This window comes from Diadema antillarum, unplaced genomic scaffold (assembly GCF_040938485.1).
Source record: "Diadema antillarum isolate AM-2024a unplaced genomic scaffold, OU_Dant_1.0 scf00000099, whole genome shotgun sequence".
Lineage (NCBI taxonomy): Eukaryota > Metazoa > Echinodermata > Echinoidea > Diadematoida > Diadematidae > Diadema > Diadema antillarum.
This window is the reverse complement of record NW_027270988.1, coordinates 1276685-1303402: the sequence shown is the minus strand read 5'-3', so window position 1 is coordinate 1303402 and position 26718 is coordinate 1276685. Positions and strand designations below refer to the sequence as shown.

Below are 26718 nucleotides of genomic sequence, written 5' to 3'. Positions count from 1 at the left end.
CAAACAAAGAAAACAACAACCAAACGTATGAGCGCCTTATACTTTCAACGAAAATAAAGAACGTAGAAAGAGAAAGTTTTAAAAATTTACATCTAAAATAATGTACACATTCCCTCGACTTGTACTTACTAAAATGTGATTATGTTAAGGGTAATAGATCCTATTCACCTTGCTTTCTGAAAGCAAATGAATACAAGTCCCCAGCAAACGCATTACGTTTTCAGAACGTTAATTTCCCGGCTCAACTAAGTTTTTATGAACTTCCGTATGTCTTCGTCTAAAACGGACGTTTTTAAAAAGTGATACATAATAACGTCAAAGTTTTGACTTATACCGTATATACCATTTACAGCAAAGCACAGGCTTTTTTTTTTGGGGGGGGGACTTTTTAGAACGTCAATGGACGTTACTAAATGAAACGTCCTTTACAAAACGTTTGTAAACTTTATCGGACGTTGCAAAATTATCTTTTAAAAAGTCCGGTACTTATATAACGTATATACTTGATATTGTGAATATTCATGCCTCTATAGGACCTATTACGAATATTCAAGTAGGAAAATCTAAAATCTGAAAATTATTATAATAAAATAGAAAAAAAAGACATTCATCTAGGGTTCAAACTTTTTAACTGCGTTGAATCGTACTTAGGCCTACGTTAGGCTTTATTCACAATTTCAAATTGTTATGAAGAGGAATTTTCATATTCTTTAATATTGTTCTGCTCTCATGCTATAGGCCTAAAAGTGACAATGCAGTGCATGTTGCTCTCTATAGTCTATTGTTGTCCTTGCAGGTGACGTAGGGTATAGTCTATTGTTGTCCTGCAGTGACGTAGGGTAACGAACTGCTGTAGGCTTCTCGGCACTGTCGGCACTGAAATTTAAAAAATGCAAAGCTTTTGAATGCATTGTCCGCTTTTCCTCAAACTTTCTATCCAATTAATGTTTCAACTGATATGCTGTATTCACTCAAAGCACAACTCATATTTGGGCTTCAAATTCCTATACGATTACTGGATCAGTAAGTCCACATCACACTATCGCTTCAGATACAGCGGATTGCTCGATCCTTTCAGTTAACGTAAGAGTGTTTTGATGAAATTGTGAGCATTTCAGCGATAACATGAACATAATGATAGTATAGGGGCCTCTACAAAGGCATATGCAGGATCAAAATGTAGCTATTATACCACAATTGAGCTGCCGATAATTTTTTTTTGTAGGTAATGCATATTAACATTTATTTTGCCTAACAGTTGGGGTATCATCTATATAAGGATGCCTAAATCAATGCCATTCACCATTTTTTCACATGTTGTGTGGTGCGTAACTGTTCATACAGTGTTGTATAGTGTGTGCGTTTTTTCATTCACTTTCTCTGGACAGTCTTTGAATTTAACAAAATATAATCGCGGGGCCCCCATAGGCCTACCTATGGTTTGACTTTTCGACGTGATTCAACTTAGCCATTTTACTTCATAGGCCTATGATTGTTCAATGCGCATCGAATGGTTGTCTGACTTCTATTGTAACAACTGTGTATAATTACGCCAGATATCGTGGCCTATAAATCAATGAACGTCAATATTTAGGTTGGGGGGGGGGGGGGGGGGGGGGAATGAGCAGGGGCGGCGCAGCCGTGGGGCCGTGGGGGCTCGGGCCCCCACACTTTTTTGTGGGTTTTTGCTTGTTAGCTGAAGAAACTCGGAAGTGGACGGGGACGGGGAGAGATGAGCTGAGGGCTCATGAAACCCGGAAGTAGGACCCACACTTTTGAAAACACTGCGTCGGCCCTGATGAGTACTGCATAATTCATAGTTATTCCCGACTTGTTATCATGATCCCGGGTCATGGACATGATAATTATCATCATTATTATTATCCTCCTTCTTTTCCTCCTCCTCCTCCTCCTCCTCCTCCTCATCATCATCATCATCATCATCATCATCATTATCACCACCACCATCATCATCATCATCATCATCATCATCATCATAAGGTCTTATACACCGACTACCCAGGGTAGGCTCTTCAGTGTTGTCACTGCTCTACCAGGACCCTGCCATCATCACCACCATCATCACCATTATCACCACCATTTTTTTTTTTTTTTTTTTTGTTTTGTAACAGCTTGTACGTACGAGATTTTACCGCGCCGTATGAAAAGCGTGAATTCCAGCTAAGAGTTTTCAGTAGGAGCACAAGACATTGTAATACCGGTTGCGCTTTTAAAGTGCAAGTACTCGTGTGCGTTACTAGTATTGTTTCGTAGTCTTGTATCGATATCGTGTATAGAAGGTCAATTATTTTTCAATTTTCAATTAAGATTAATCCACAATTCTGCTTCTAGTGTTTCACATGGAGCCATTGACTTCCATACAGACTACACTCTGCTGCTGTTTCTATTTTGATCCCATGAAATATACAGTATATAAGCATTGAAACTTGGCTTGAGATTTGTATGATTTTTTTTTTATCATTGCGCTTTGGATTAAGACTAGCATAAAGTGATGTGCGTGCGTACCAAGTGCGTACATCCCCATGTCAGCGTGCATCCCCCATACAAATATGTGCTACGAGCAGTTAGCTAGCTAGGTAGCGAGTGGGAGCGCGGAAAAGAAGCAGCGAAGGACTATACTTGCCAGCTAACAAACACAGCCAGATTTCATCGTATTTTACACCTTCTACAGAGTGATATCAGGATATTCGTATGAAATACCGTAAAATGTGTTAGATCAGCACGGCCTACCCTGAGAATTCCGACAGCAATCTGATTGTGATACATTGGCTGAATCTTCCGGTAACAACGTCTTCTGTTGTTCAACCACGCTCGGCTAGCTGCTGGCAAGCCAGCGGCAATTCGCTAGCAGGCAGGGGCCCAGTACAGTCAACTCGCTCGCATCACCCGCATCACACAACACGAGTTTCTATAGGTGGCTCTTCATATTCATTCAATCTAACGTTACGTCGTGTCGCGTCAGAGGAAATCTGCGGTAGGTAGGTTCTAACTAAACAGAAAAATCCGTCTGTCCGGAGGAGACTTTTTGTCAATTCCACGGAAAGTTTGCATTTTATGAAAATCAAACTATTGAGTATAGATGATTAATGAAGCTTAATTAGATGATCTGGTATTCATGGTATTGTTGACTCAAAGCAGCCTTTCACAACGGATATTTTGATAGTCTCTAGTTCTGGTTCTGGTTGGGTTCTGCGCAATCACTGCCTGAAGGCTGTTATCCCGCGCAGCCGGTGTGAACGGATTTATTTCTTAAAATTTTAAATTCTGAAGTGAGCTTTTTTGACCAGCTCTTCTACATTGATTGCGTCAAGCATAATTTTAAAATCCTTTAAATTGGTAACGCCTCTTATCTCTGGTGGTAGGAAGTTCCATTCTCTGGTTGTCCTTGGGTAGAATGAGTGCTGGTAACATGTCTTGTTGAATGAAGGCATCTCTAAAATGTTGGGACCTGTTTGTCGCCGTGTTGAGCCGGGTCTCTGACGTAGATGAACATTTGATGGGGTAATATTGTGTACTTCTTTAAAGATGGCAATCAATCGGAACTTGGTACAGCTGTTTTCCAAGGTTTCCCATTGGAGTTTGGATAAGATGGATGTGACACTGGATCGTTTGTCATAATTGTTTACGACAAAACGAGCAGCCCGGCGTTGAATGGCCTCAATGCTCCTCTTTCTTGTAGCTTGATGAGGGTCCCAAATGGAAGCACAATACTCAAGCCTTGGGCGAACCAGCGTTTTGTAGGCTGTTTCTTTAACTGATTTATTACACGAATGGAGATTTCTTCTGATGACACCCAGCATTTGGTTTGCCTTTGTAGTAATCTTGTTAATGTGGTGTGACCAAGTGAGATCTTTACTTATCTCAACACCTAAGTATGGGTGGTGGCTTACTTGCTGTAGCTGTTTTCCTTTCATTGTATATGGCGTGATAATAGGTTTGACTTTGTGGCTAACATGCATAGCAAAGCATTTTGACGGATTGAAGGACATCTGCCATTGTGACTCCCACAAGCATAATAAATCAATGTCTTTTTGAAGAGCTTTTGCATCCTGATCATTGCATATTATGCAATGATCATATGCATATTATGCATATTATGCCAGTTGCATAATATTATGCAGTCATATTATGTCTGCGCATATTAAGTCATTGTATTATATCATTGCATTGCATATTATGCATATTATGCAGTCATCTGCGAAAAGTCGTACCTTAGACTGAAGTACGTTCGGTAGGTCGTTAATGTATATGAGAAACAGTAAAGGCCCCAGAACCGTTCCCTGTGGTACCCCTGATGTCACCGGAGATTCCTGGGATTCTGCTCCCTCCAGGAGAATGCGCTGATGTCTGTTAGTAAGGAACATGTTCAGCCAGTGAAGGAGGTTGTTGTTGTTGTTGTTAATACCAACATGTTCAAGCTTGCGTAGTAATCTCCCATGGGGGACCTTGTCAAACGCCTTGCTGAAATCAAGTATGATGAGATCGGTTTGACTCCTAGCATCAAGGGTTCTTGCTAGGTCATTAATTAAGACCTGCAAGTTGCGTTTCACATGATCTGCCTTGTCGGAATCCATGTTGATGGTGAGTGATGACATCATGGGCATCCAAATGGTCCTTGATATGACGGAAGATGATATGCTCCAAAATTTTACATGGGATGGAAGTGAGTGAAACCGGCCTGTAGTTCTCAGGATTTGTACATTCCCCTTTCTTGTAGATTGGGACTACATTGGCTTTAAGCCATCCTTCTGGGAGAGTTCCTGTATCGACAGATTTCTGGAAGATCTTTTGCAAGACTGGAGCTAAACTTGAGGCACAACTCTTGAGTATTTTGGCTGGAATTTGATCTGGTCCGGTTGCTTTATTCGGTTGTAGCTCCTCTAGAAGTTTCTGAACTCCTGCTACTGATATGGTGAGTTTTGGTAGATCCGGTATGTTGTGGTGATCTATATCAAGATATTCTTCTGGGATTTCCTTGGTGAAAACTGAACAGAATTGTTGATTGAGTGCTTGTGCTTTGTCTCTTGCAGTTGATACCATTGTACCCCCAGAACGAAGAGAGGAGATTCCAAAAACCTCTTGTCTAGTGTTCTTGATAAACTTCCAAAAGGGTTTGGTGTTATCACTCTTGAGACTTTCTCCTATGACATCATTCACATACCGATTGTGGGCTTTCCGAATATTTCTATCAATTAATCGGCGGAGTGATTTAAAACTTTCCCAATCCTTGCTACTTCCAGATTTCCTAGCTTTATTATAAAGCCTTTGTTTCCTTCGTATTTCACGCCGGATGGACTGATTTACCCATGGCAAATTATATCTGATAGAACTTAATTTGGATGGAACATATTTATCTATAGCTGCTTGAAGGGTTCTTTGAAAATCAGCCCATAAACTATTAACATCTGAAACTTGAAGATGTTCCTCAGTTAAAAGTCTATTGAACTCATTCATGAGTTCAGAAATTTCTTCAAATTCTGCCTTTTTATATAAAAATATTTTCCGCCTGGGAGGTTTGATCAATCTAACAGTCAAATTTATATCAACTTCTACTATGTCATGATCACTAATTCCAGCAATGACCTTGTGATTTGATACTAAATCAGGATGTGATGCAAAACATAAATCCAAAATATTTTCTTCTCTGGTAGGTTGATTAACAACTTGAGTTAAGTTGAAATCAGCGGCAATGTCAAGCATTAGCTTACATACTGCTGCATAGCTGCCCCCTTGGCGTACAGAGTTTGTACTCCAGTCTACACTAGGCACATTGAAATCTCCAAATAACCATACAACTGCAGATTTAGGTATTTTAGATAACGATAAATCCAATTCATTCAAATATTCGGTATCAGTTGATGGGGGACGATAAAATACTCCTACATACACTGGTTTTTGGCCTGAAATATAAATACTGACCCATTTTATTTCACAATTAGTATTCAGGTTATTCTCTTCAGTGGCTATAAGGGTGTTCTTAACTGCTATAAACACACCACCATGTGAGCTGGTTTGTCTATCTTTTCTAAACACTTGAAATTGTGGTGGGAATATTTCCCCTGAAGCAATATCGTTGTTCAGCCATGATTCAGTTCCTACGATAATATCTGGTTTCTTTTCTTCAATCACAGATAAAAAATTGGCTTTTTTACCTCTGAGACTCTGACAATTCATGTTTAAGACTTTCAAAGTCTTCGGCTTCTGTAACTTGCCCTTCCTTGGGATACTCTTTTTTCTCTTCTCTTTGGCTTTGTTTGGTGTGGAAGTTTTGGAGGGAGATCCAATTTCAGAAGCATCACTAGATTGTGATGTGGAGTGATCTAGGTTAAACATTTGTGATGCCAAAGGCTCAAATTTGTTTTGGGTTTCAATATCAGATGTGAAGAAGGAAGAGTTAAAGTTGACCAGGCCACAGTTGCAGCAGGTCCACGAGTACGATGGGTGCTCAACTAGAACTTTATAAATCTCTTCATTCATTTCAATACATGTACGATGAAACCATGAGTTACAAGATTCACACTCAATGGCTTGTTGCCCATATCTGGCTGCTTTTTTGCATACTACACAAGGAAACTTTGGCCTGTAGGGCCCTGGGTTCACACTGATGTCGTTTGCCAAAATTAAGACAAGAAGCATGTAGGTTCTGGGCGTAGATGTCAAGGTGGTAATGTTCTTCTTGTAAGAGCCAAATGTAATAGAAGAATGGAACGAGCTCACCCGGTTCGCCGTGTGACAGGTGGCTGGAGTGAAAAAGGGCGCTGCCCAGTGGTCCCTGACGCTGGGGTGAAGTTGAGGTACTTTCAGATGCTCAGAATGCATGTAGATATTGTGTGCAAATAAGATCCCAATTCCTGCCAGCAAAGTGATCAAAAAATCCTTTTTGTTGCCCATGCTGAGTGGTCGATGAAATTCCAAATTAAAAAAAGTCTAAAAACTGGCGACTCTGAAGTGATGAACACAGTTTGATTGTTCAGTTTGGTGCAGTGCAGTGTTGAAATTCCCGCGTGTATGAAAGACAAGATGGCGATTCCCGCGGTTGCGATGCAAAACAATCCACAATGCAGTGAAGTTCTGCTAAGCCTACTATGCTACTCCTAATTAAAATCTCATTAAAATGACTAGAGCTACAAAATTGTCTGATAAATCACACAACGTTCAGCGTTCAAAATATTGATGAAGAAAAATAAAAACTGGCGATGTTTTATTCTCCAAACGATCCGTGGACGCGTGGTGGCTTGCTCAACATGGTCAAGAATCGAGTGCCGTGCATGCTGTAAACTCCACACATAGCCGTATGGGGCAAGATGGCGGCTCCCACATTTATGATGCGGTAAAAATATGCGATTCAAAGTTTGTCAATCCTGCTTGAAAGCTCAATAAAAATACAAAATTCCCGATCAAACTGATACTTGAATCATTGATAACACGTTCAAAGGTAGAAAAAATCCACAAATATAAAAATGTAAGGTTAAAAACAGGAGGAAATCCTGTGAATTGCGGAGCTACGAAAAACACGTCCGTTCACACCGAGCGCGCACACTCTAGATCTACCTCATTTGTGAACATAGACTCTGAACTCATAGATTGGTTTCTAATTTATGATGTTCTAAAACTTGTTCCGGCATCAGTAGCACACTGTTAAATATTATTCTCTCAATCTCAAAATGTGGTAGTTGATAGCGTCCGGCATCAGTAACACACTGTTAAATATTATTCTCGCAATCTCAAAATGTGGTAGTTGATAGCGTCCCATAAGTCACGTTTTTGTGTCCCATCAGTCACAGTGGTTTCCCTATCCTGCTAAAGAGTGCTACTGTACCAATGAGTAGATATTCATACCACTTCAGTCCGGGAAACCCGCTCATGAGGACCGCTCCCGCGTACGAGGACTGCCCCGCCTCATGAGGACCGCCCCCACGCCTCATGAGGGATGAGGCCCAGGGGGGAACGCCTCATGAGGCCCCCTATTCACTTCTATTCATCTCACATCTGACGTATAAATTGTCGCAACTTTGCACGGTGATTTTTTGTTACACACACATGTCCACTATCCATGATGAAAAGAAGAAAAAATCCTATCTGGGTTTTTTTTTCTTCAAAAATCGAGTTTTAATCAACCGATGCAGAGCGCCCATCAAAACACGTGTGTTTGCAGAAAAAAATAGTTGGAAAAATTGTTAATACAATGTATGGCACATATTTTAAATTTAGATTCTTTTGGCCATATACTGTGCAAGTGATGATAAGGGTATTAGCTGTGTGCATACATGTATATGTACTCTGTAGATAGAATCAGCTTTGTACTATGTAATCTTATGTATTGTCTTTCAGATTGTCATCGCTGTGAAAGTGTACCACACGCCGTCCGTGTATGAAGAAGAACAGTGATTGCACTGGACCTAGGTGACACTGTGCAGTCAGGACACGAGAGGGCGCCATGTCAGACAGCGAGGGGAGTATTTTCTCCGAGGAGGAGGAAGGAGAGGAGAGCTTCCAAAAGGACAGCGATGCCGAGGTATTGTTGACCTTTAGATGGACATAAGGATTGCAGCTGTCCAACATGCAGCATAATGGTGTACACAGACAAGCTTACATACAACTGTAGGCACATAATACAGTAGATGAATGGATAGATGAATATAAAATTTTTTGTCAAAATATGTACATGGCAGTTGTAATGTGAATATACAATGCTACATTTCTGTGTTTATCTAATTTACGCTATGGTGTATACTATTAAAAAGAGGGGGGCAAACAGTAATATGAATTGGTTGCAATTTTGGCTTCTCTTCTTTTTTAGGAAATATTTTACAGACTTGCATTCATGGACTGTTTTTGTTTTAACAAACACCTGCGTACTACTCCAGCAACTAAAGCAGTTACCTTTGCTTTGGGTAATTCTGGTCATTTGAGTGGCAATTGCCTGTGTACTGTATTTCGTAAAGAGTACGAAAATGATATCATAATTTTTTTTTTTATTGAACTTATTGAACAACCAACAAGAGTTCAAATTGTGATGTGTTTTATTCAGTTTAACTCACTTGCCATGTAAACTCATGGAAACAAAACTATACAGGTGAGAGAATGCTTTTCTTTTATGGCAGTACATACAGTGTGTTGGGGATGGTCCTCTTGCAATTGGTTTTATGCAAAGAATGCCGGTCCTTAATTTTGCATTAATTTTGTCCTTTTTTCCCCAAAAATACTTCAAGTGGAAAATGGAAAATAGTGATTTTCCCATTTTGTAAAACTACACAAAGTATGTCCATTGCCAGACTTTGGAAGAAAGGTAAAATTTTTCCTTTTATCTTTAAAAATATTATGCCTTTCTGCCTTCAGAATACTGCAGTGTTGTTTACATGGTTAGCATCCCTGTTAAAGTCGGAATTGAGTGACGTGTTTAGGATGCAAAGTAATGTGAGTCGTCAACTCCTTTTTATTTCCCCCTTCCAGGAAGGGAGTCCTCTGGGAAGCCCGGAAGCTGAGGAGGCGGAGGAGGGAGAGGAACCTGACGAGGGAGACGAAGAGCCCGAAGACGGAGAGGACCTCATCAGCGAACCACGCAGCGACGACGAGGACGAGTATGAGGACGAGGAGGAAGAGGAGGAGGAGCGGGATCACCGCAGGAAGATAAAGAAGAGGAAAGTGGAGAGCTTCATCATAGAAGAGGCCGGTGAGTTGGGGAGAGTTGTAGAAAGGCACTCTAAGGCGCGGTCAGACTGGCAAAAGATCGTGAAGTGATCGTGAAGTCTTCGCTATCTTTCGTGGTGCAGTCACACTGGCAGCCAGACTTGGATCGAGAAGTTTGGGTCATTGGTACGCGCGCAAGAAAGAACAAAGAGCACGCCATCCGATGACTAGTGATTCTGACGTAACAATGCACATCTTTACATGACAATGGCCTTGCGCTTCGGAGACACCGCCCGCAAACGGATCAAGAAGTTTGTCAGGGGTGATGGAAATATCCCTAGTGGGAGCGGGAAGTTCGGCGAGAAGTTTGGCGGGATGTTTGCGGTCACACTGGCTAAACATTTCAAGATCTTAAAGATCGAGATGTTAAACTTCTCGATCTTTTGCCAGTCTGACTGCGCCTTTAGAGTCCTAGCTTGAAGGATGCTAAAGAAGACTTCATATTCTCTCTGTCCGATTAGGGAAATGGCTTGTAGTTGTACTGTAAAATACAATATTTTATACAGCATTTTTATTTCAGAAAATACAGACTCACCCGTAAGTTCTTTGTTTTTTATTTTTTACTGTTTTTTCTTTTATTTTTTGTTGGTCAGGTAATTGGCATGTCCATCAAAACAACGCTAATCATATTCGATGAATTTATACACCATGCAACAAAAATTCACTTGAAAGTTCTTGTCTACACTATAATGCATTGAATGCCAGCAGCAGTTTGCAAGAATTTCATGCTGCAAAAATGGCCGTCAGCTCCAATTCACAAACATTTTTGCTGTGAAAACTCTGTCTTCACAGTTTGCTGCCAATCTCTCAATTCCCCCTAATATTGCATCCGGCTTCATGAAATTCTTTATGTCTTCTTATCCTGACAAGTGAGTACAGTCAACTCTGCATAATGTCATGACACACAGTTCTAACAACTGGCTAAGCTGATGAAAATAAAAAGTCCCTATTTACACTCATTTGTATAATACCGGCATGTTGGGTTGTTGCGCTTGTCCGCGCTATTTTTGAACAGACGTCGATGATGACGATGGGGAGGATGATGAGGAAGAGGAGTGGGAGGACGGTGCCCAGGCCCTGATCGACAAGACACAGACAGAGTACAACGACAGCGACCAACATGGAGCTCGACGACTTCACCAGCTCCTCAGGTAGGTCTGCTTTGTGGTCAGGGAAGGTCACCCTGTATATTGTAAATAGTGGTGTGCTAGATACATGTACCTGTGACTCCCATTATAATGAGGTTCTCTTGGCTGGCAGTTTTCTCTCTTTTGATCAAATTCAAATATGACCAAACAAGTATAGTATAAAAAAGATACATCTATAGACAATTGTACGGGACCTAAAATTTTGTCGTAAATGAATTTCATTGTAACCATGTTTATTCAACGGGAGGGCACTGTACAGTCTGTGTTTTGCTTGTACCCGTGCATTAGTCAGATGTTTGCACTTTGGCAAGTAGGCTACTGGTAACAAGGCCCTGTGTATCGAAATGAATATGAGAGATCAATAGGTAGTAGGAAAATGATCACACTTGCTGAAATGACCCCCACCGAAATATAACAAACCACCAAAACAGAGTGAGACTGATAAATGTGTGAGTAGGTATTTTAATTGCAAATGATGCCTCATGCTTTCTGCTTTATGACTTTATGATGACTTGTGTTATGAAGGTCATTTATTTGTTTTGGTAGTCTTCAGATGATACCAAGTAGGAATGTGTGAGTGTGGAAAGGGGATGGCATATAATATGTTTTCTGCAAGTACTATCAACCCCTGTTTACAGTGCATAGTTGTATCACTGTACTGGGGCTGTAACTATTGTTCTCATCTCTGATTGGTCCATAGCACCCAGAAGGAGGAGGAGCTAGAGGAGTACTACAAGAGGAAGTACGCTGAGACGTCCAGCAAGGCTCTGGCCGATGAGGACGAGTTACCGGACTCCATCACTCAGCAGGGTCTCCTTCCAGGCGTCAAGTCAGTGCTTCTTTCTTTGCTTGCTTTCTTCTCTCTGTTTGATATCATCATATGCTCATTTCCTCATACTTCCAAGGACCAGCATTTCTGTGTAATAGGCTTTTATACATGCATCTATGACAATTGTCAGAGTTTCTACAGGCTGGCTGACAAAAAAAAAGAAATAATGACAATAAGAATAAAGATATAACAGAAATAATGATGATAGAAATACAAATAAACAGAAGTAGAAACATGAACTTGATGGTAGACTGTTGTAATGTGTCACCCATTGTAAATTGAATGAAGAATATGAGACAATGTCACTTATTAAACATAATAAGAAAATGTCCGGTATGGGCAGCATTAGATTTGAATGAGATTCTAGTACAGTTGGGACTTCATAGCATTCCCCTATATGGCAATGAAACTTCCTTATATACCATATATTTAGAGAGAGTTTAATTTTTGTTGAATTATGACTTCCCTACAATTTCGCGAGTGGTTACACTCGCCATTGTGGAGGACAGAACTGAATGGAGAAATGTATTCCTGCATGTCACATTCATGACAGGAGTCAATATTTGCATGTTTGTAAATTCGTACATAGCACCCAACTCGCAAACATCACGCAAATAAAAACCTCACAAAATATCTGGCATATAGAGTATATAGGCCTATATGCATATTTCTGGCCTATTGCACAAAGTTACTGTTTACGCTGAATATTTCGCAAGGTTTTTATTTTCGTTTATTTCACAGGTAAGGTGCTATTCACAAAAACAATGACTCTGATCCCGATATGAATGTGACACACATGTATACATTTCTCCGTTCAGTATAGTACTCCACGATCACGAATCTAACCACTTGCGAAATTGTTGGGAAGTCCCAATTCGCGAAAATTTAGACTCACTAAATATATGGCGTATACAGTAAATAAATACCGGTAGTGCCGAATTAGTGACAGCTGATAATGTCTCCCTTCTCATGCCACTCAATCTGTGTGTTTGTAGGGATCCCAACCTGTGGATGGTGAAGTGTAGGATTGGTGAAGAGAAGGAGACTGCCATTCAACTGATGAGGAAATTCATTGCCTACCAGAACCAGGAAGAGGTACAGACAACAAACAAACTATGAAACAAACAGATACTGTTGTACTGTAAAAGAAGAAATTTTCGCAGTTTGGAAATTTTTGCGCATTTTGTGCAACCAGACGTTTGTGCAAAAATAAAAGCACGCAAATATTTTTGCATGCTGTATGTTCCAGTAGGTAATGTCCTGATTCCGTGGAACTAAAAACCTGCTAAATCTATCTTACCCGGCAAAATGCGAAAAAAATACTCACGCCAAAATACCCACTTTTACAGTAAGAGTCTGCTGAGAACCAGAAGGGCGCTATCGCATTCTTAGATTTGAGCATGATGCCCCCCCCCCCCTCCAATAAAAGCATGAAACAATCAATTTTCATGAAATTAAAAATTCACCTAATCAAAAGTGCATAGATTTACAAGTGTTGTTCCAAATATTGGGTAAAATAGTGCCTTTGTGGTTTTGATTTTTAACATTTTACTGAAAAGGAAAGTAAATTAGAATTGACACCATGATGAGTAAGTCTTACTGAGCAATGTTGTGTGTTGTCATGCCATCCACTGAAGCAGGCGGAACAGTCTGTCCCTTGGATAGGACGTAAAATGGAAATCCCATGTGTGAGAGATTCACAGCGCTCACACGTAAAAGCTACTGCTTCATTCCTTGCAAGGAGCAGGGTGCATAATCCAGTGAAGTGGTACTCCCTAAGTACTCACAACTGGACCCAATGGAAGACCAGCTGTGCAGCTGAATATATTTTGTCATGCCATCTTGTCAGATGAAGAATTAATACTGAACAAAATCATTTTATTCTGGGAAGATGTCAGGTGTAGGGCACCACTTTGCCCATTACCTAAGCCTTATTCACTCCTTAGTCGTGACCAGCATCAATGTATAGCTAACGGAAAACACCACCCAATGTTCAGTTTCACTTTACTAAAGAATAGTTTAGGTGCAATTTGACAGAGTGCAAAGACAGCAGATTTTTGGCAAAAGAAATCATCTCATGGGCAAATTAGATAAGAACACTTCGTTAATGATAACGGCAAGCTAAAAGGAGCCAACATATGTTTTAGCTCTGTAGCTCTGTGTGATCCTCTTGGAATAAGGAGTAAAGGGGGGGGGGGGGGGGGGGGGGAGGGGGAGAGGAACAAATCATAGAAAATTTATTCAGCTGGCTTATAGTGTACCTATTTTTCATCTGTTTCTGTTAGCCAAAATATTTGTATTGCTCAAAAAATAAATTTTTAGTGCATATCAGTATTTTTCTGTATGCCTAGGTTGGCAGCCCAATTTGTGCAGTCATCAAACTGAACCCGAAATAAACTTGGTGATCCTGTAACCTTTGACCCCACAGCCTCTCCAAATCAAGTCTGTAGTGGCCGTGGAGGGCCTGAAAGGCTACATCTACATCGAGTCGTTCAAACAGACCCACGTCAAGCAGGCCATCAATGGGGTGGGCAACCTTCGGATGGGTCAGTGGCAGCAGCAGATGGTGCCCATCAAGGAGATGACCGACGTCCTCAAGGTGGTCAAGGAGATGGCCGTCCTCAAGAGGGGCGCCTGGGTCCGCCTCAAGTGAGTCATGTGCCGACCGCACCTTCAATCTCCACCACATTCCGTCCGACACACCTACATGCATTCATTTCCTTGCACTCATTCTTCAATGGCCATGCTCATCTGTTCGATTTATCGTATCAGACCACATCATGAGACATCTTGCCTTGTAATTGCCAATGTAACCCCTGAAGAAATTTCAAATGCAACCCAGTATGATCTCGGGCCCGTTGCATAAAAGTTACTATTATGGTAACTTTGCCATCCAATGGTAACTTCCATGGAACTCTTGATTTTGATGGCTGTTGAGTATTTTTGCCATGGTAGGAACCATTGGATGGCAAAGTTACCACAATAGTGACTTTTATGCAACAGGCCCCTATGTATTAATGAATTATTTCCATGATATGTCAGCCTGCATCACAAAACCAGCAAAGAGTTGCCAGACATGGATTTTTAGTTAAGGGCAGATTCTGAAACAGTGGACGTTAAGCTTTAGAGTGAAGTGTAAATCAATTAAAAAAGGGACTCTCGTAACTTATTTTAAAGCATTGGAAAGGAAGCACACACTCTGGACAAGTGTATGTACTACTGAGAAAAGAGGCTCTGAAGTATTAGGTCTATTCATGTGCTTAATCTTACCAAGCTGTGTCAGCTGAGAAATGAATTGGACAAAAAACAGGATGAAAAACACCATAGAAACGACAGTGCAGGAATTATCAGATTAAGTTGAAATTGAGCATGCTCTATCAACACATTCTATTTACTACCTGTCAAAGCAGTAGCATTATCCTTTCATAAATTATTAGAGTGGAAAATGAAGAGTGTATACAAGATTTCTAAGAAATGGAGAGGGGCCTCTAAGATCTACCTAATCACACCATTCTGTGAAATAACTGTTCAGGGAAAAAATGCTAAAACACAATTTTTCATCTTCTTTTTTTTTTTTTATCCCAAACTGTAGAATAATGTAGAAGAAGAAATGTGTTCTTTCAGGAAGTAGGAAAAACTCAAGATTGACTGGTTTGACCCGTTTAACTTATTTTTAGCTTTTTTTAGCCCTCACATTGAAATTAGGGTGTGTGACTTTCTGTTGATAATCTTGTATATTATAATAGAAATAGTGAGTGTGTATGTTGCAGGCAGAGCAGTCAGGCTTCCTTGATCCTGTCAAAAACTCCTGAAAAGTTAACAATCTCAATATGTCCTCATGAGAGAGTGATGGATACCATTCTGCTTTAGGGTATTTTAAAATCTATTGAGATCAAAATAGCACACAATTACATAATTATATTTTGTTGCATGCTGTTTGGATCCTCAGTTGCTTTATTGACTAAATGTTGACAGCCTTTCAGAAGTACATGTAGGAACTCATTGTTACATTCTTGATTCATCGGCAAGTAGCAGCTGTTTTGGAGAGTCCCTAGCATAGTCTGATACAGGAAATTCAGATGGTGATATAAAGATGATCCCTGATAATTCTCTCTCCCCAGACGAGGTGTCTTCAAGGATGACTTGGGCCAGGTAGACTACGTGGACCAGACCCAGAACCAAGTAACCCTGAAGCTCCTTCCCCGCGTCGACTACAACCGACCTCGCGGCATCCAGCGCATGGCCCAGACGCCCGCCGAGAAGCGCAAGCGGCGCCGGCCCGAGCAGAAGCTCTTTGACCTGGAAGCGATTCGGCGCATCGGGGGAGAGGTCACCACCGACGGAGACTTCCTCATCTTTGAGGGCAACCGCTACAGTCGCAAAGGGTTTCTCTTCAAGAGTTTTGCGATGAGTGCCATTGTAAGTACCTTGCCTTGATTTGAAGATTGATTATTGTAGTAAAGACACGTGATTGCCAGCACAATGTCCATGAATAGAAAGAAATCGAAAATAAAGGAACTCTTTTCAGGAAGTTTACCCACATGTAAGTTGGTATTTTGCTGTTCCTCATTGATACACATAGCTTTTCTTTTGAAGTTTGGATTGTGTATTGGTTGGATCTCAACATCCAACTTTTCATGCGATTCTCTTTGAGATTGAACATTGAGAGTGATCTGAAGTGTGTGGTTTTTTTTTTTCTTGTTGTCGTTGGCATGAGTTATATTTATTTCTGTTTCCTGTTGTTCTACCATGACAGAAAGTGTTGATATTCCATTACGTAAAATATGTAGTGTATACATATTTATAGTAACAAATAATGAAACTCACATTTTAATTTCATCAGATTGCTGAAGGAGTAAAGCCCACCCTGTCTGAGCTGGAGAGATTTGAAGACAAGCCAGAGGACATTGATGTAGAATGTATCCTTTTTAATCCCCCAGCTTCACCCCCTTATCCCATTGAGAATGTGCTGATCTTCCTGCAAGACGCATTTCTTATAGACACCTGCCCGAGTATACTCGGGACTTGCCTTCAGTGGGTTAACATATGTGACCCTGCATCACAAAACCAACAAAAAGTCGCCAGACATGGATTTTTAGTGAAGGGCTGATACTGAAAGAGCAGATTCTAAGCTTTGAAATGATGTAAAGCTCAAATGAAATGGACTCCCCTAACCTATCTAAATAGTGGAAAGAAAGCACACACTTTGAAAAGGTTTGAACTGAGGCTCTCAATCAAGTAAAGGGTCTATTCAAGTGCTTAATCTTTAGAAACCGTGCTGGCTGTGCGATGAAAGGGACAAAAAACAGGATGTAAACCACCATAGCAACAACAATGAAGGGATTATCGGTTTAAGCTGAAATTTAGCATGCTCAATTAACATATTCTGTCCATGATAAATGCTAACTTTCAAGGTGGTAGCACTATCATTTCAAAAGTTATTCGAGTTGAAACTGAAGGGTGTGTAAAGGATTTTAAAGAAATGAAAAGGGACCTCTGATGACGTACCTAATCGCACTACTCTCCAAGAAAGGGGTTGTAGAAAAACTGTTGAAAACACACTTTCCTGTTGGTTTTATGACCCCAAACTTATGTATAGTGTAGACGAAGAATAGCTCTTTCAGATAGTATGAAAAACTGAAGATTGACTTGATCGACCTGTTTCACCCTTTTGAGGTCCTCACGCAAAATCAAGGGCTGCAACTTTGTGTTTGTTTTGTGATGCATGGTCACATATGCTGTTGGTATTTTAATTTTTTCCTATTCTTTATTCTTTTGTTGTTATCTTTTGTGATGATGCCTCCCTATTCATCTTTATCCTTTTCAAGTTGCCTCCTATGATCCTTGGGATCATTACTGGTCAACTTTTGTCTTTTGTCTGTTCACCCCCCCCCCCCCCCTTGCTTTAATCCCCCCTCCTTACCTGTTGGGCTCCCTGCTTTTGACTTCATATCCATCCCTTTTGTTTTCATTGTACTGTGTCCCTAGCCCTCCTCAGACTGTGCTTGTTTTGTGTAGTCCATAGATGTAATTGCTTTCCTTACTTTTTTTTTCATGTTGCCTCTGACAAAGAATCTGCTGAATTGAAGGCTCAGGCCCCTTTCAATTCCATTTCATTATCTCTCCACATATTTGACAATTGGGAGTCCATTCACACATTTATATTTGAACCCTATTAGTATGGACTCTTTGATGTTTAATATTTTTTTACCATACACTCAGCATATATTTAGTGCAAGGCTCTGTAAATTTTCAATAACATCATTTTTATGATTATGTATTTACAACTTGTTTTTGAATGGTGTTTGGGCTGGTGTGTTTTTACATTTGTTTTTACATCTGCCATTTCTCATATCTGTCATGGTTAACCCATTGAGGATGGTTTGATTTTGGGATGGTTTGATTTTGCTACAACACGCATTTCCCTTAGACACCTGCCCAAGTATACTCGGGACTCGTCTTCAAGGGGTTAAGATAACACCCACTGACATGTACAATCAGTACAGTAAGTGCATAGTATCATCAGTTTTGGGCATTGATTTTGTTGACAAACTGTCAGAATGTACCATTTACGTGAGAATGGGTAAAAGCACATTTATGAAAGAGAAGATGTACTGTAAAACCAGAATCATTTGCAGCATGGAACTAAAGTGAATTGGAGCAGATGGCCTTTTGTGCCATAAAACTTTCACAAATTGGCAACTGGCAGTCAATGTGTGTGGGCAAAAAACTTTGACATGCATTTTACTTGAATCTTACCTCCTCACAAAATACATGAAAATTTCTTGTTTTACAATATACATGTATAAGAAGAGAGTGTTTTCCTTGACATCGATGCCATCCCGGACTGGTGTCAACAGTGGTGACCAAGACAAAGTCTTCAGTAGAGAAGAGTCACAGCTTTGCCCCAGGTGACAACGTGGAAGTGGTGGAGGGTGAGTTGATCCACCTCCAGGGCAAAGTGAAGAGTGTCGACGGCAACACCATCATGGTGCTCCCCAAACACGAGGACCTCAAGGTAGGGCCAAAGTCCCCCCCACTTCAATTTTTTATCCCTGATTAGCACGCTCCATGTAAGTGCTGCAGTATGTTCATTGTTAGAGGTAGTAAAGAAGAATATTTGCGTAGTGGCCTAATTTTCTTTGCAACATTTCTTACCTGTTCTCTTTCAAGTATGACTGTTCATTCCTATGACATTATGTACAGACACTTGCAGACACAGAAATTGTACCTTTTGACCCAAAATCAAATGATTAGAATAGTGCAGTTTAACAATGAACTGATGGAAAATGCTGCTGTTGTTTTTATATGGACTGCCTTGCAAAATGCTACTGTCAGAAGTACTAGTGCAACTGCCTGGCAATGTTTCACTGTTGTGCATCATATGGATTTTTGCATTTAGCATGGAAGAGTAAATTTTATATCCTGTCTTGTTCATTTAATAATTCAAGTAAATGCCAAAGGAAAGTTTAAACAAATCATATCTCTTCTTAACTTATATGCATAATATATTGGTGTAGTCATAGCACAAGGATATATATGTTCCTGACCAACAAAAGCATGTATATAGCTTGAGTTAAAGATAAAGGCTATTTGATCAAAGAAGATTTATATTTTCTTATATTCCACCATAAAGACCAGTCAATACAGCTATTATTGCAAACATTATATGGTGCACATGAATATTGTAGAGGGCAATATACATTATAATTTGCTCTCTACGTATAAGTGAAGTGCGACATATTGTAAAACATATTCCTTCTTTCATATCTCTTCATCTTGTGTGATCTGACACATTGCAGGACATCCTGGAGTTCCCCTCCCATGAGCTAAGGAAGCACTTCCGGATCGGCGACCATGTGCGGGTCATCTCTGGCCGCTTTGAGGGGGACACTGGACTGGTCCTGAGAGTAGAGGATAACCTAGCCATTGTCTTCTCTGACCTCACCATGCACGAGGTAAGCCTATCAATCAAGCAGTCAGTCAACGAGCCAGTCAATATAACTATTATTATTATACATCATACAGTGCAAGAGAAAATTGTGGAGGCCAATGTGTATTATATTGCCCTCCTCTATACTTAATAGTGAAATGCAAGGTTATGAAACATATTTCTTCTGGAACATCTTTTCTTCATGCATGAGGCAAGCCAAGTCATATTGAAGTCCCACTGTAGTTAATGCTTTGGGTCATCTAGGTACACCTCTGACACCTAACCATAAAACATATTATGTGGGACATGGAGAGTGTGTAATATGCTCAAACGCAATTAGAGTTGTCCTTCCGTAGGTGCCCTTTGTTCTACAGGGTTTCTGTTTACGAAAAATTCACGAGTCAGATGCTATTGGGAATTTAGCAACAGGCGAAAATATTCACTCTGATCCTTATATGAATGGAACATGCACACATACATTTCTCCATGCATTTCGTAGCTCAGTGAAGATTAATGTGATTAATCTAACCACTCGCGAAATTTTCCGGAATTCCAGAAACACCCAGATTTAAACTCACTTAACACATTTGTACATATGGTGTAAACAGTATAAATATTGTGAACAGTCATGAGCAAACATCGCTTGAGGAGTTAAAACAAAGGCAGTCCAGTTGTAGCAAACGTTTCACATTCTCTCTCTTTTCTTTACTTCTGCCACAAGGTTTTGCAAATGTAGGCAAGGAGAACACTTAGAAGGTTTTATCAATTTATGCTTCATTGAAATGTCATGGGAAAAGTTGTCCTAATAAAAGGTGGGTTCCACCTTCCATTACGACCTCTTTGTTTTTGGATATCCCAGCCATTTCAAAACAAATTTTCTTCAAATAATCTTTGAATCCCTCTTAGAATTGTATCTGTTTTTTTTTAAGAAATCTCATTATCTCACCAAAAAAACAGTTGTAAACTTGAATCCCCATCTCAACCAAAACTATGCTATCTCTTTAAAGTTTGCTGAATTCTACTGAGATGGAAGAGTTTGAGCAAAATAACTTTCAGTTTGTGTTATTGCTATGTTTCTTCTTTCTTCACTCACCACTTCAGATGAAAGTCCTCCCAAGAGATCTTCAGCTGTGTCAAGAAATGAGTTCGGGAGTGGACTCGCTTGGACAGTACCAACTCGGTGACTTAGTTCAGCTGGAGTGAGTGTCTCTTTGCAATACAATCTTTGACTGAAGTTAGCAAATAAAAAATACCTAGACCAAGTTGCTGTTAATGTGCACAGATCATTCACTGCCATGTCATGCTAATTTCGTGACTCCATGCATCACCATAGTTATTGTGTGAAAAGATTGTTGTTTACCTTTGATAAGGTAGGCTTTCATACCATGTATTCAAACCTCACTTGGGCATGACAGCAGAATCACTGTAATACATTTTGGGCTATGCTTTCTTAAATTTCTTCCCGTTGTAAGTTCACAAAGGCAACAAGCATCGAAATGACTTGAATGTATGATTAACGAAGCCAAAAAAGATCCTTTCATTTCCAGGTACTTTCATTTGTGATGACTTCAAAGAATGCTTTGTTTTGAGTACCAAATAAAGTATCATTTAGAGAGAGAAAAAAACAAACAAACCAGTAATTCCATGCATCAATGAGTAGTTAAAGCTGAGATGTGACTGACATGCAAGAAAGTTTCTGTGAGCTGAAATGGTGATTTGCCCAATTCTTTGCATATTGGAAGAATATCGTTAAAAATGCTGGCATCTCTGTCAGTGATGTAGTGTAAACACTACTTGACACCTCTTGACACTTGACACCTAACACTACGTCTTGACACTCTCTCTGCAGCCCCCAGACAGTGGGTGTCATTGTCAGGCTAGAAAAGGAGACATTCCAGGTTCTCAACATGCACAATAAGGTAAGCTTGCTATCTATATCAGGTCACCTTTCCCTTGAATTATATAAATTTCCCTGTGTCAATGACCTCAGGTAAAAATCCTGTGCTGTAAGAGTGAAATTTTTTGCTGTGTGGAAATTTATCTCACATTTTGCGCAGCCAGAAACTTGTTAGAAAATAAAAGCATGCAAATAATTTTGCTAGCTACAAGTACCACTAATTAATGTCTTAATTCCGCAGAATTAAACACACATGACATTTATCTTAGGCCGAGCGTGAAAAAATGATTGTGTGAAAATATCCACTTTTACAGTAAGCAGCAAGTATTTACTTGCCAACTTATGTAGTCACCAGGTCTCTTGCCGATTATGCTTAGATAGTTTACTCAACTTCAGCTGCGACATTTGAAAAGAACCAGCTCTGCAGGCAGCAAATCAATTTTCTCTCTGGTCCACCACATTAGAATTACATTATCATTGTAGGAAGATTTTTTGCTAATTTCTGAAATATGAGCTTTGACCTACCACTCTTGCCCAGTTATTAACAAAATTTCTGGAATGTCGATGAACACAAAATGATTTTTCTCTTGGATGCTTAAAGGGTTGATGTGGTTTTGGTTCAAACCTGGCTTCAGGTTTCTAATGTTCTTTGGTGAGATACTTAGAAAACTCTTATGAAATGTGAAAGAGCATGTAATTCAAAGAGGGAGTCAACATTTATTTGATGAAAATTAGTTTTAGAATGGCTGAGATATAACAAAGAGATCCTAATAAAAGATGGTACCCACCTTTTATTAGGAGCACTTAGTTTTACTGTGTTTTTTGTATATCTCAGCAATTTCAAAACCAATCTTTATCAAATAACCATCAAATTCCTCTTAGAATGGTATGCTTTATAACATTTTTGTAAGTGGTTTCTTAGTATCTCACAAAAAGTTGAAAGCTCAATTCTCATCTCCACCAATACTATACCAAATCCTTTAACAAGATATGAAGGTGCAGAGTCCAATAAGCCATTGATAACAATCTCTGTTTTTAGTGCATTCATTTTGTACCCATGACCATCTTGTAGTTCTTCTGCAAACATGATTCTCTGTCTATGCCTGTAGCTGGTGCATGTGAAGCCCCAGGCGGTGAATCGCAAGAAGGACTCAAGAAACGCTGTGGCCCTTGATGCTGAGCAGAACAACCTACAGACCAAGGACATTGTGAAGGTCATTGATGGGCCACACTCGGTGAGCATACAGAGTGAAGAGTGCTGCATTAAAGGCAGTAGTAGCCAAGTGTGATGCAAACTAAGATGATGTGGATATGGTATGTATAGGCGTGTCTTCATCAGCCCGAAGTTCAAACTAGCGGGACATTTTGCGGTCTTAGAAAATAGCGCGATACAGCGAATGTGCATCTTCATCAGCTTGAACAGCCTGCTTCGGGAAATTAGTCCAAAAATTGACGCATGCGCACTTTGCAATATTACTCTGCCTGGCTCGTGGTTCAAAAGTGGATTTTCCCGCTCAAAATCTCCTGTATCACCGTATGTACGATTCTACAACCAGGGAGGTGAGCAGTACAGCAAATTCTCTCCAAAGGGATATTAATAACGCTACTCTTTCTTCTGTCCAGTGAGGCATCTTATATGAAATTAATGAATTGCAATGTTTAAACAAATCCAAAATGCACACAATCTGCAAGAATCTTCAGCTAAGGTAGAGTGGACCAGAAGAAGAAGTCTACAAAAAAACAGCTAGCATGCACGACACTGAGTTTTAATAGGGAGGTGAGAGAAATCACCTCCCTTGTGACAACAGTAGGCCTATGGTACACACATGTGATCCTTGAATACACCGTGCGTGTAATGTACTATACACAATCACTAGCTTGTACATGCGCTTTCCATTGCCAGCTGGCTAACCAGAAGCGTGGAGGGATCGAGAAAATTTCGGGCTGATGGAGACGCACCTAAAAATAGCACGCTATTTCACGAATTAGCGCTCTAGTTGACGAACTAGACCAAGATTTTGAGGGAAATTTTTCCGATCAAATAGCGCGCTATTTGCGTCTTCACTACACAGATAGCGCGCTATTTTGACATCGGACTAGTTTGGTAACCGCAAGATAGCGTGCTATTTTGAAACTTCGGGCTGATGAAGAGACGCCTTTAGTGTATATTTGTGACCCTGCATCACATAACCGTCAAAAAGTCGCCGGATATGGATTTTCAGCTCAGGGTAGATTCTGAAAGGCCAAATTCTTAGCTTTAGAATGATGTATCACTCAATGTAAATGGACTTTCCTAACCTATCTAAACAATGGGGGATAAGTATGCATTCAGGAAAGTGTTTACTGAGAAAAGAGGCTTTGAAACTCAGGGTCTATTTGAGTGCTTAATTTCACTGTGCTAAGCTCTGATGTGCAATGAATGGGACAAAAAACAGTATGAAGAAAACTCTGAACCAACCACAATGAAGAGATTATCAGATTCAGCTGAAATGTGCCACACTCATGGAGCACATTCTATTCGAAAGTATAACAAACTTTTCAGAACCATGTTGTTAAGAGGTAGTCTGTGTTATCTGTATGTTTGAGACTGCAGATGAGCTGAAATGTACATACTGTTGCATGGCTTTATCAGCGAGCTGAAATTTTTGGAAACTAGAAAATGATATTGGCAACAACAACAACAACACCATCAACAACAACAACAATAACAGCAAAGAAAGAAATAGATTAACTCACTTTATTCTTGATCAGTTCAACTCTCTTGTAACCACCTTACCCCTCTTACACCCCAGGGTCGCCAGGGCGAGGTGAAGCACATCTACCGTAACTACGCCTTCTTACACTCCCGCCTGATGACTGAGAATGGAGGGATCTTTGTGGTCAGGAACAGGCACATTGTGCTTGCTGGTGGCTCACGGGTAAGCTCTCAGAAATATGATAAAAACAAACTGTGGCCGGTACCTTTGCAAGAAAACCTTATCTTAAACTAGAAGCTTAAGTAGTCTAGTAGTCACATGTTTTTGTGTTTTTGTGTTTTGTTTTGTTTTTGTAGAAAAGAAAAGGTTAGAGAAGTCTCTTCTTTAACTCTTTTCCTGAAATTCTTCTCTGTGATTGATAGACAGAATGTGTTGGCATCAAGGCATATATGCTTTATTTGAACATCATATAAACAAACCGTTTCCTGGGTAGTATTTTTAAACTTGCTTGCTTGCTCATTTGTGTACATGTCAATGACACACTGAAACCAGACATTATTGCCTGCATGAAACTTTCACAAATTTGGTGAGGAGCTAAGATGTGCAAAAGTGTCTAGTCTACACAATGCATTGAATGCTAGCGCCGATTCGCAAAAATTTCATGTTGCGAAAGAGGCCATTGGCGAAAGCCTTGTGCTGCGAATGTTTCTGGGTTTTAGTGGTGTGAACTGAGAACCTTCCATGTTAGAAACAGATGAGGCTTACCACCACTCAACCCCAGTCCACCCTTTGTGCCAGCTCAAATCACAATTTGTGTGCTGCTTATGTGTTTGTCCCCACAGAAAGCTGACGTGGGTTTCAGTCCAGGCTACACCCCGATGAGTCCTCGCATCTCAAGCCCGATGCATCCCAGCTCAGGCCGTAAGTTTTCTCAAACTGGCAATTTTGTTTTGTTTTGTTTTCTTCCATTTTTGATGTGATTTGATTTGGTATGTCTTGTCTTGTTTGCTTGTTTGGTTGTTGTTTGTAGGTTGCCTTGAATTCTTTTATTTTGATTTGGCTTATTTTGGGTGGGGTTTAGCTTTTTGTTTTGCGTAGGTTTTTATTTGGAGGAAAGTGAGTAGGTTAAACTGTTTCATTTGCATTAGATTGTCAGTATTTGTCAGCATTTGTCAGTGTATTTACCTTAGTGGTTTTGTCTCACACATTTTTTTTTTTTTTGGTTTGGTTTTGTCTCACACACGTAAGCCATGGTAATTGGTGCATGATTATGAAAGAGTATGCAAAGTAACCAGTCAATCCTAAGGCATGTAGTAGACTGAAATTTCACGAAGCTTTGGAACAAATACCTTCCACCCTTGACTAAAGATTGATTTTCCAAGTTTTTTTCAAGATAGCAGTGTGCGTTAATATTCTATATCTAATGATGTAATACTTAACTCTTTTCCCACCTTCAGCTCAGCCTGCTGGGGGCCCTGGTGGGCGTGGACGGGGGCGTGTCGGACGAGACCGCGACATGATTGGTCAGACAGTCCGCATCACCAAAGGACCATTTAAAGGTCAGTTGATATCTATTGTCTTAAGCTCTCTGTGACATTAGCAGGGAAGCTGTAACATGCCATGATGCTCTTAAAATGATAAATTTACACATTTCCAATTAACCCCTTGTGTGCTCTGAGTGCTGATTGGCTCAGAAAACCCCACTGTATTGTACACACTGTCCAAAGTCTCTGGTGCGCAAAGGGTTAAAAATTCAAATATTTTTTAGAGAGCTGAATCACCAAGACAGACTGCAGGTTAATGATCAATATGTAGCCTAGTGTTATTTTGTGAGCATTAATGGTGACCACCTGAGAAAAGTGTCCAGATTGAAATAATATGTAAGTATGGGGAATTCATAACACCTCAAAGATCTTATGCCTGTCATTCGTGATCAAAATTGAACCTAATTAATACTAGATACTGTGTATGACTTGAAACCAAAATATATATTTTTTTTCTTTTTTACTGGCATTATGAAAAAGCATTTGACTTGCCTCCTCCAGAAAGGGGGAAACTGTAATCCATGTTAAACAATACTTGTCAATATCAAGTTTAGGCAATGTATACCTTTCATCGAAATATTTTGAACAAAACCTTAAAAATCAGCTTGTCCCAATGTCTTTTAATGTGGCATCTTTGTTCTATTCATTCTCTAACATCACATAATGTTAAATTCCCCATTATTTGTGCAGAAATAGCTAAATTGAGATATCGTCGCTGGGGTGACAAGACCACGTATCTCAAAAATGACAAATGTTCAGGAGAGCAAAAAAACATGGCGGCCAAAGCACTGTAGTGAATGGGAAAGCCTTTCCTTTGACATGTCATGGTGGCTTCATTTTTGGAGTAAGAAAGTTGGGATTTGGCCAAGACATCACTTGACCCATTATTTGACCATTAAGCCAAAAAAAAAAATTTTGACATTTTTGAGATACGAGGTCTTGTCACCCCATTGACGATAT

General features: G+C 40.0%; 1 protein-coding gene across 1 annotated transcript in view; it reads left to right on the top strand.

The window, feature by feature from the left end:
* The first annotated feature begins 2644 nt into the window (after positions 1 to 2644).
* LOC139718695 (transcription elongation factor SPT5-like) overlaps positions 2645 to 26718 on the top strand; it is a 30795-nt gene continuing 6721 nt past the window's right edge. Inside the window, exons 1-17 of the mRNA XM_071630154.1 lie at positions 2645 to 2999; positions 8353 to 8536; positions 9475 to 9694; positions 10727 to 10862; positions 11560 to 11688; positions 12684 to 12783; positions 14117 to 14337; positions 15810 to 16107; positions 16532 to 16607; positions 18549 to 18706; positions 19491 to 19646; positions 20723 to 20820; positions 21471 to 21540; positions 22628 to 22753; positions 24311 to 24436; positions 25057 to 25135; positions 25672 to 25773. Of these exons, the coding sequence (XP_071486255.1) occupies positions 8459 to 8536; positions 9475 to 9694; positions 10727 to 10862; positions 11560 to 11688; positions 12684 to 12783; positions 14117 to 14337; positions 15810 to 16107; positions 16532 to 16607; positions 18549 to 18706; positions 19491 to 19646; positions 20723 to 20820; positions 21471 to 21540; positions 22628 to 22753; positions 24311 to 24436; positions 25057 to 25135; positions 25672 to 25773 (2173 nt within the window). The 5' untranslated portion in view covers positions 2645 to 2999; positions 8353 to 8458. The remainder of the gene's footprint in view (positions 3000 to 8352; positions 8537 to 9474; positions 9695 to 10726; positions 10863 to 11559; positions 11689 to 12683; positions 12784 to 14116; positions 14338 to 15809; positions 16108 to 16531; positions 16608 to 18548; positions 18707 to 19490; positions 19647 to 20722; positions 20821 to 21470; positions 21541 to 22627; positions 22754 to 24310; positions 24437 to 25056; positions 25136 to 25671; positions 25774 to 26718) is intronic.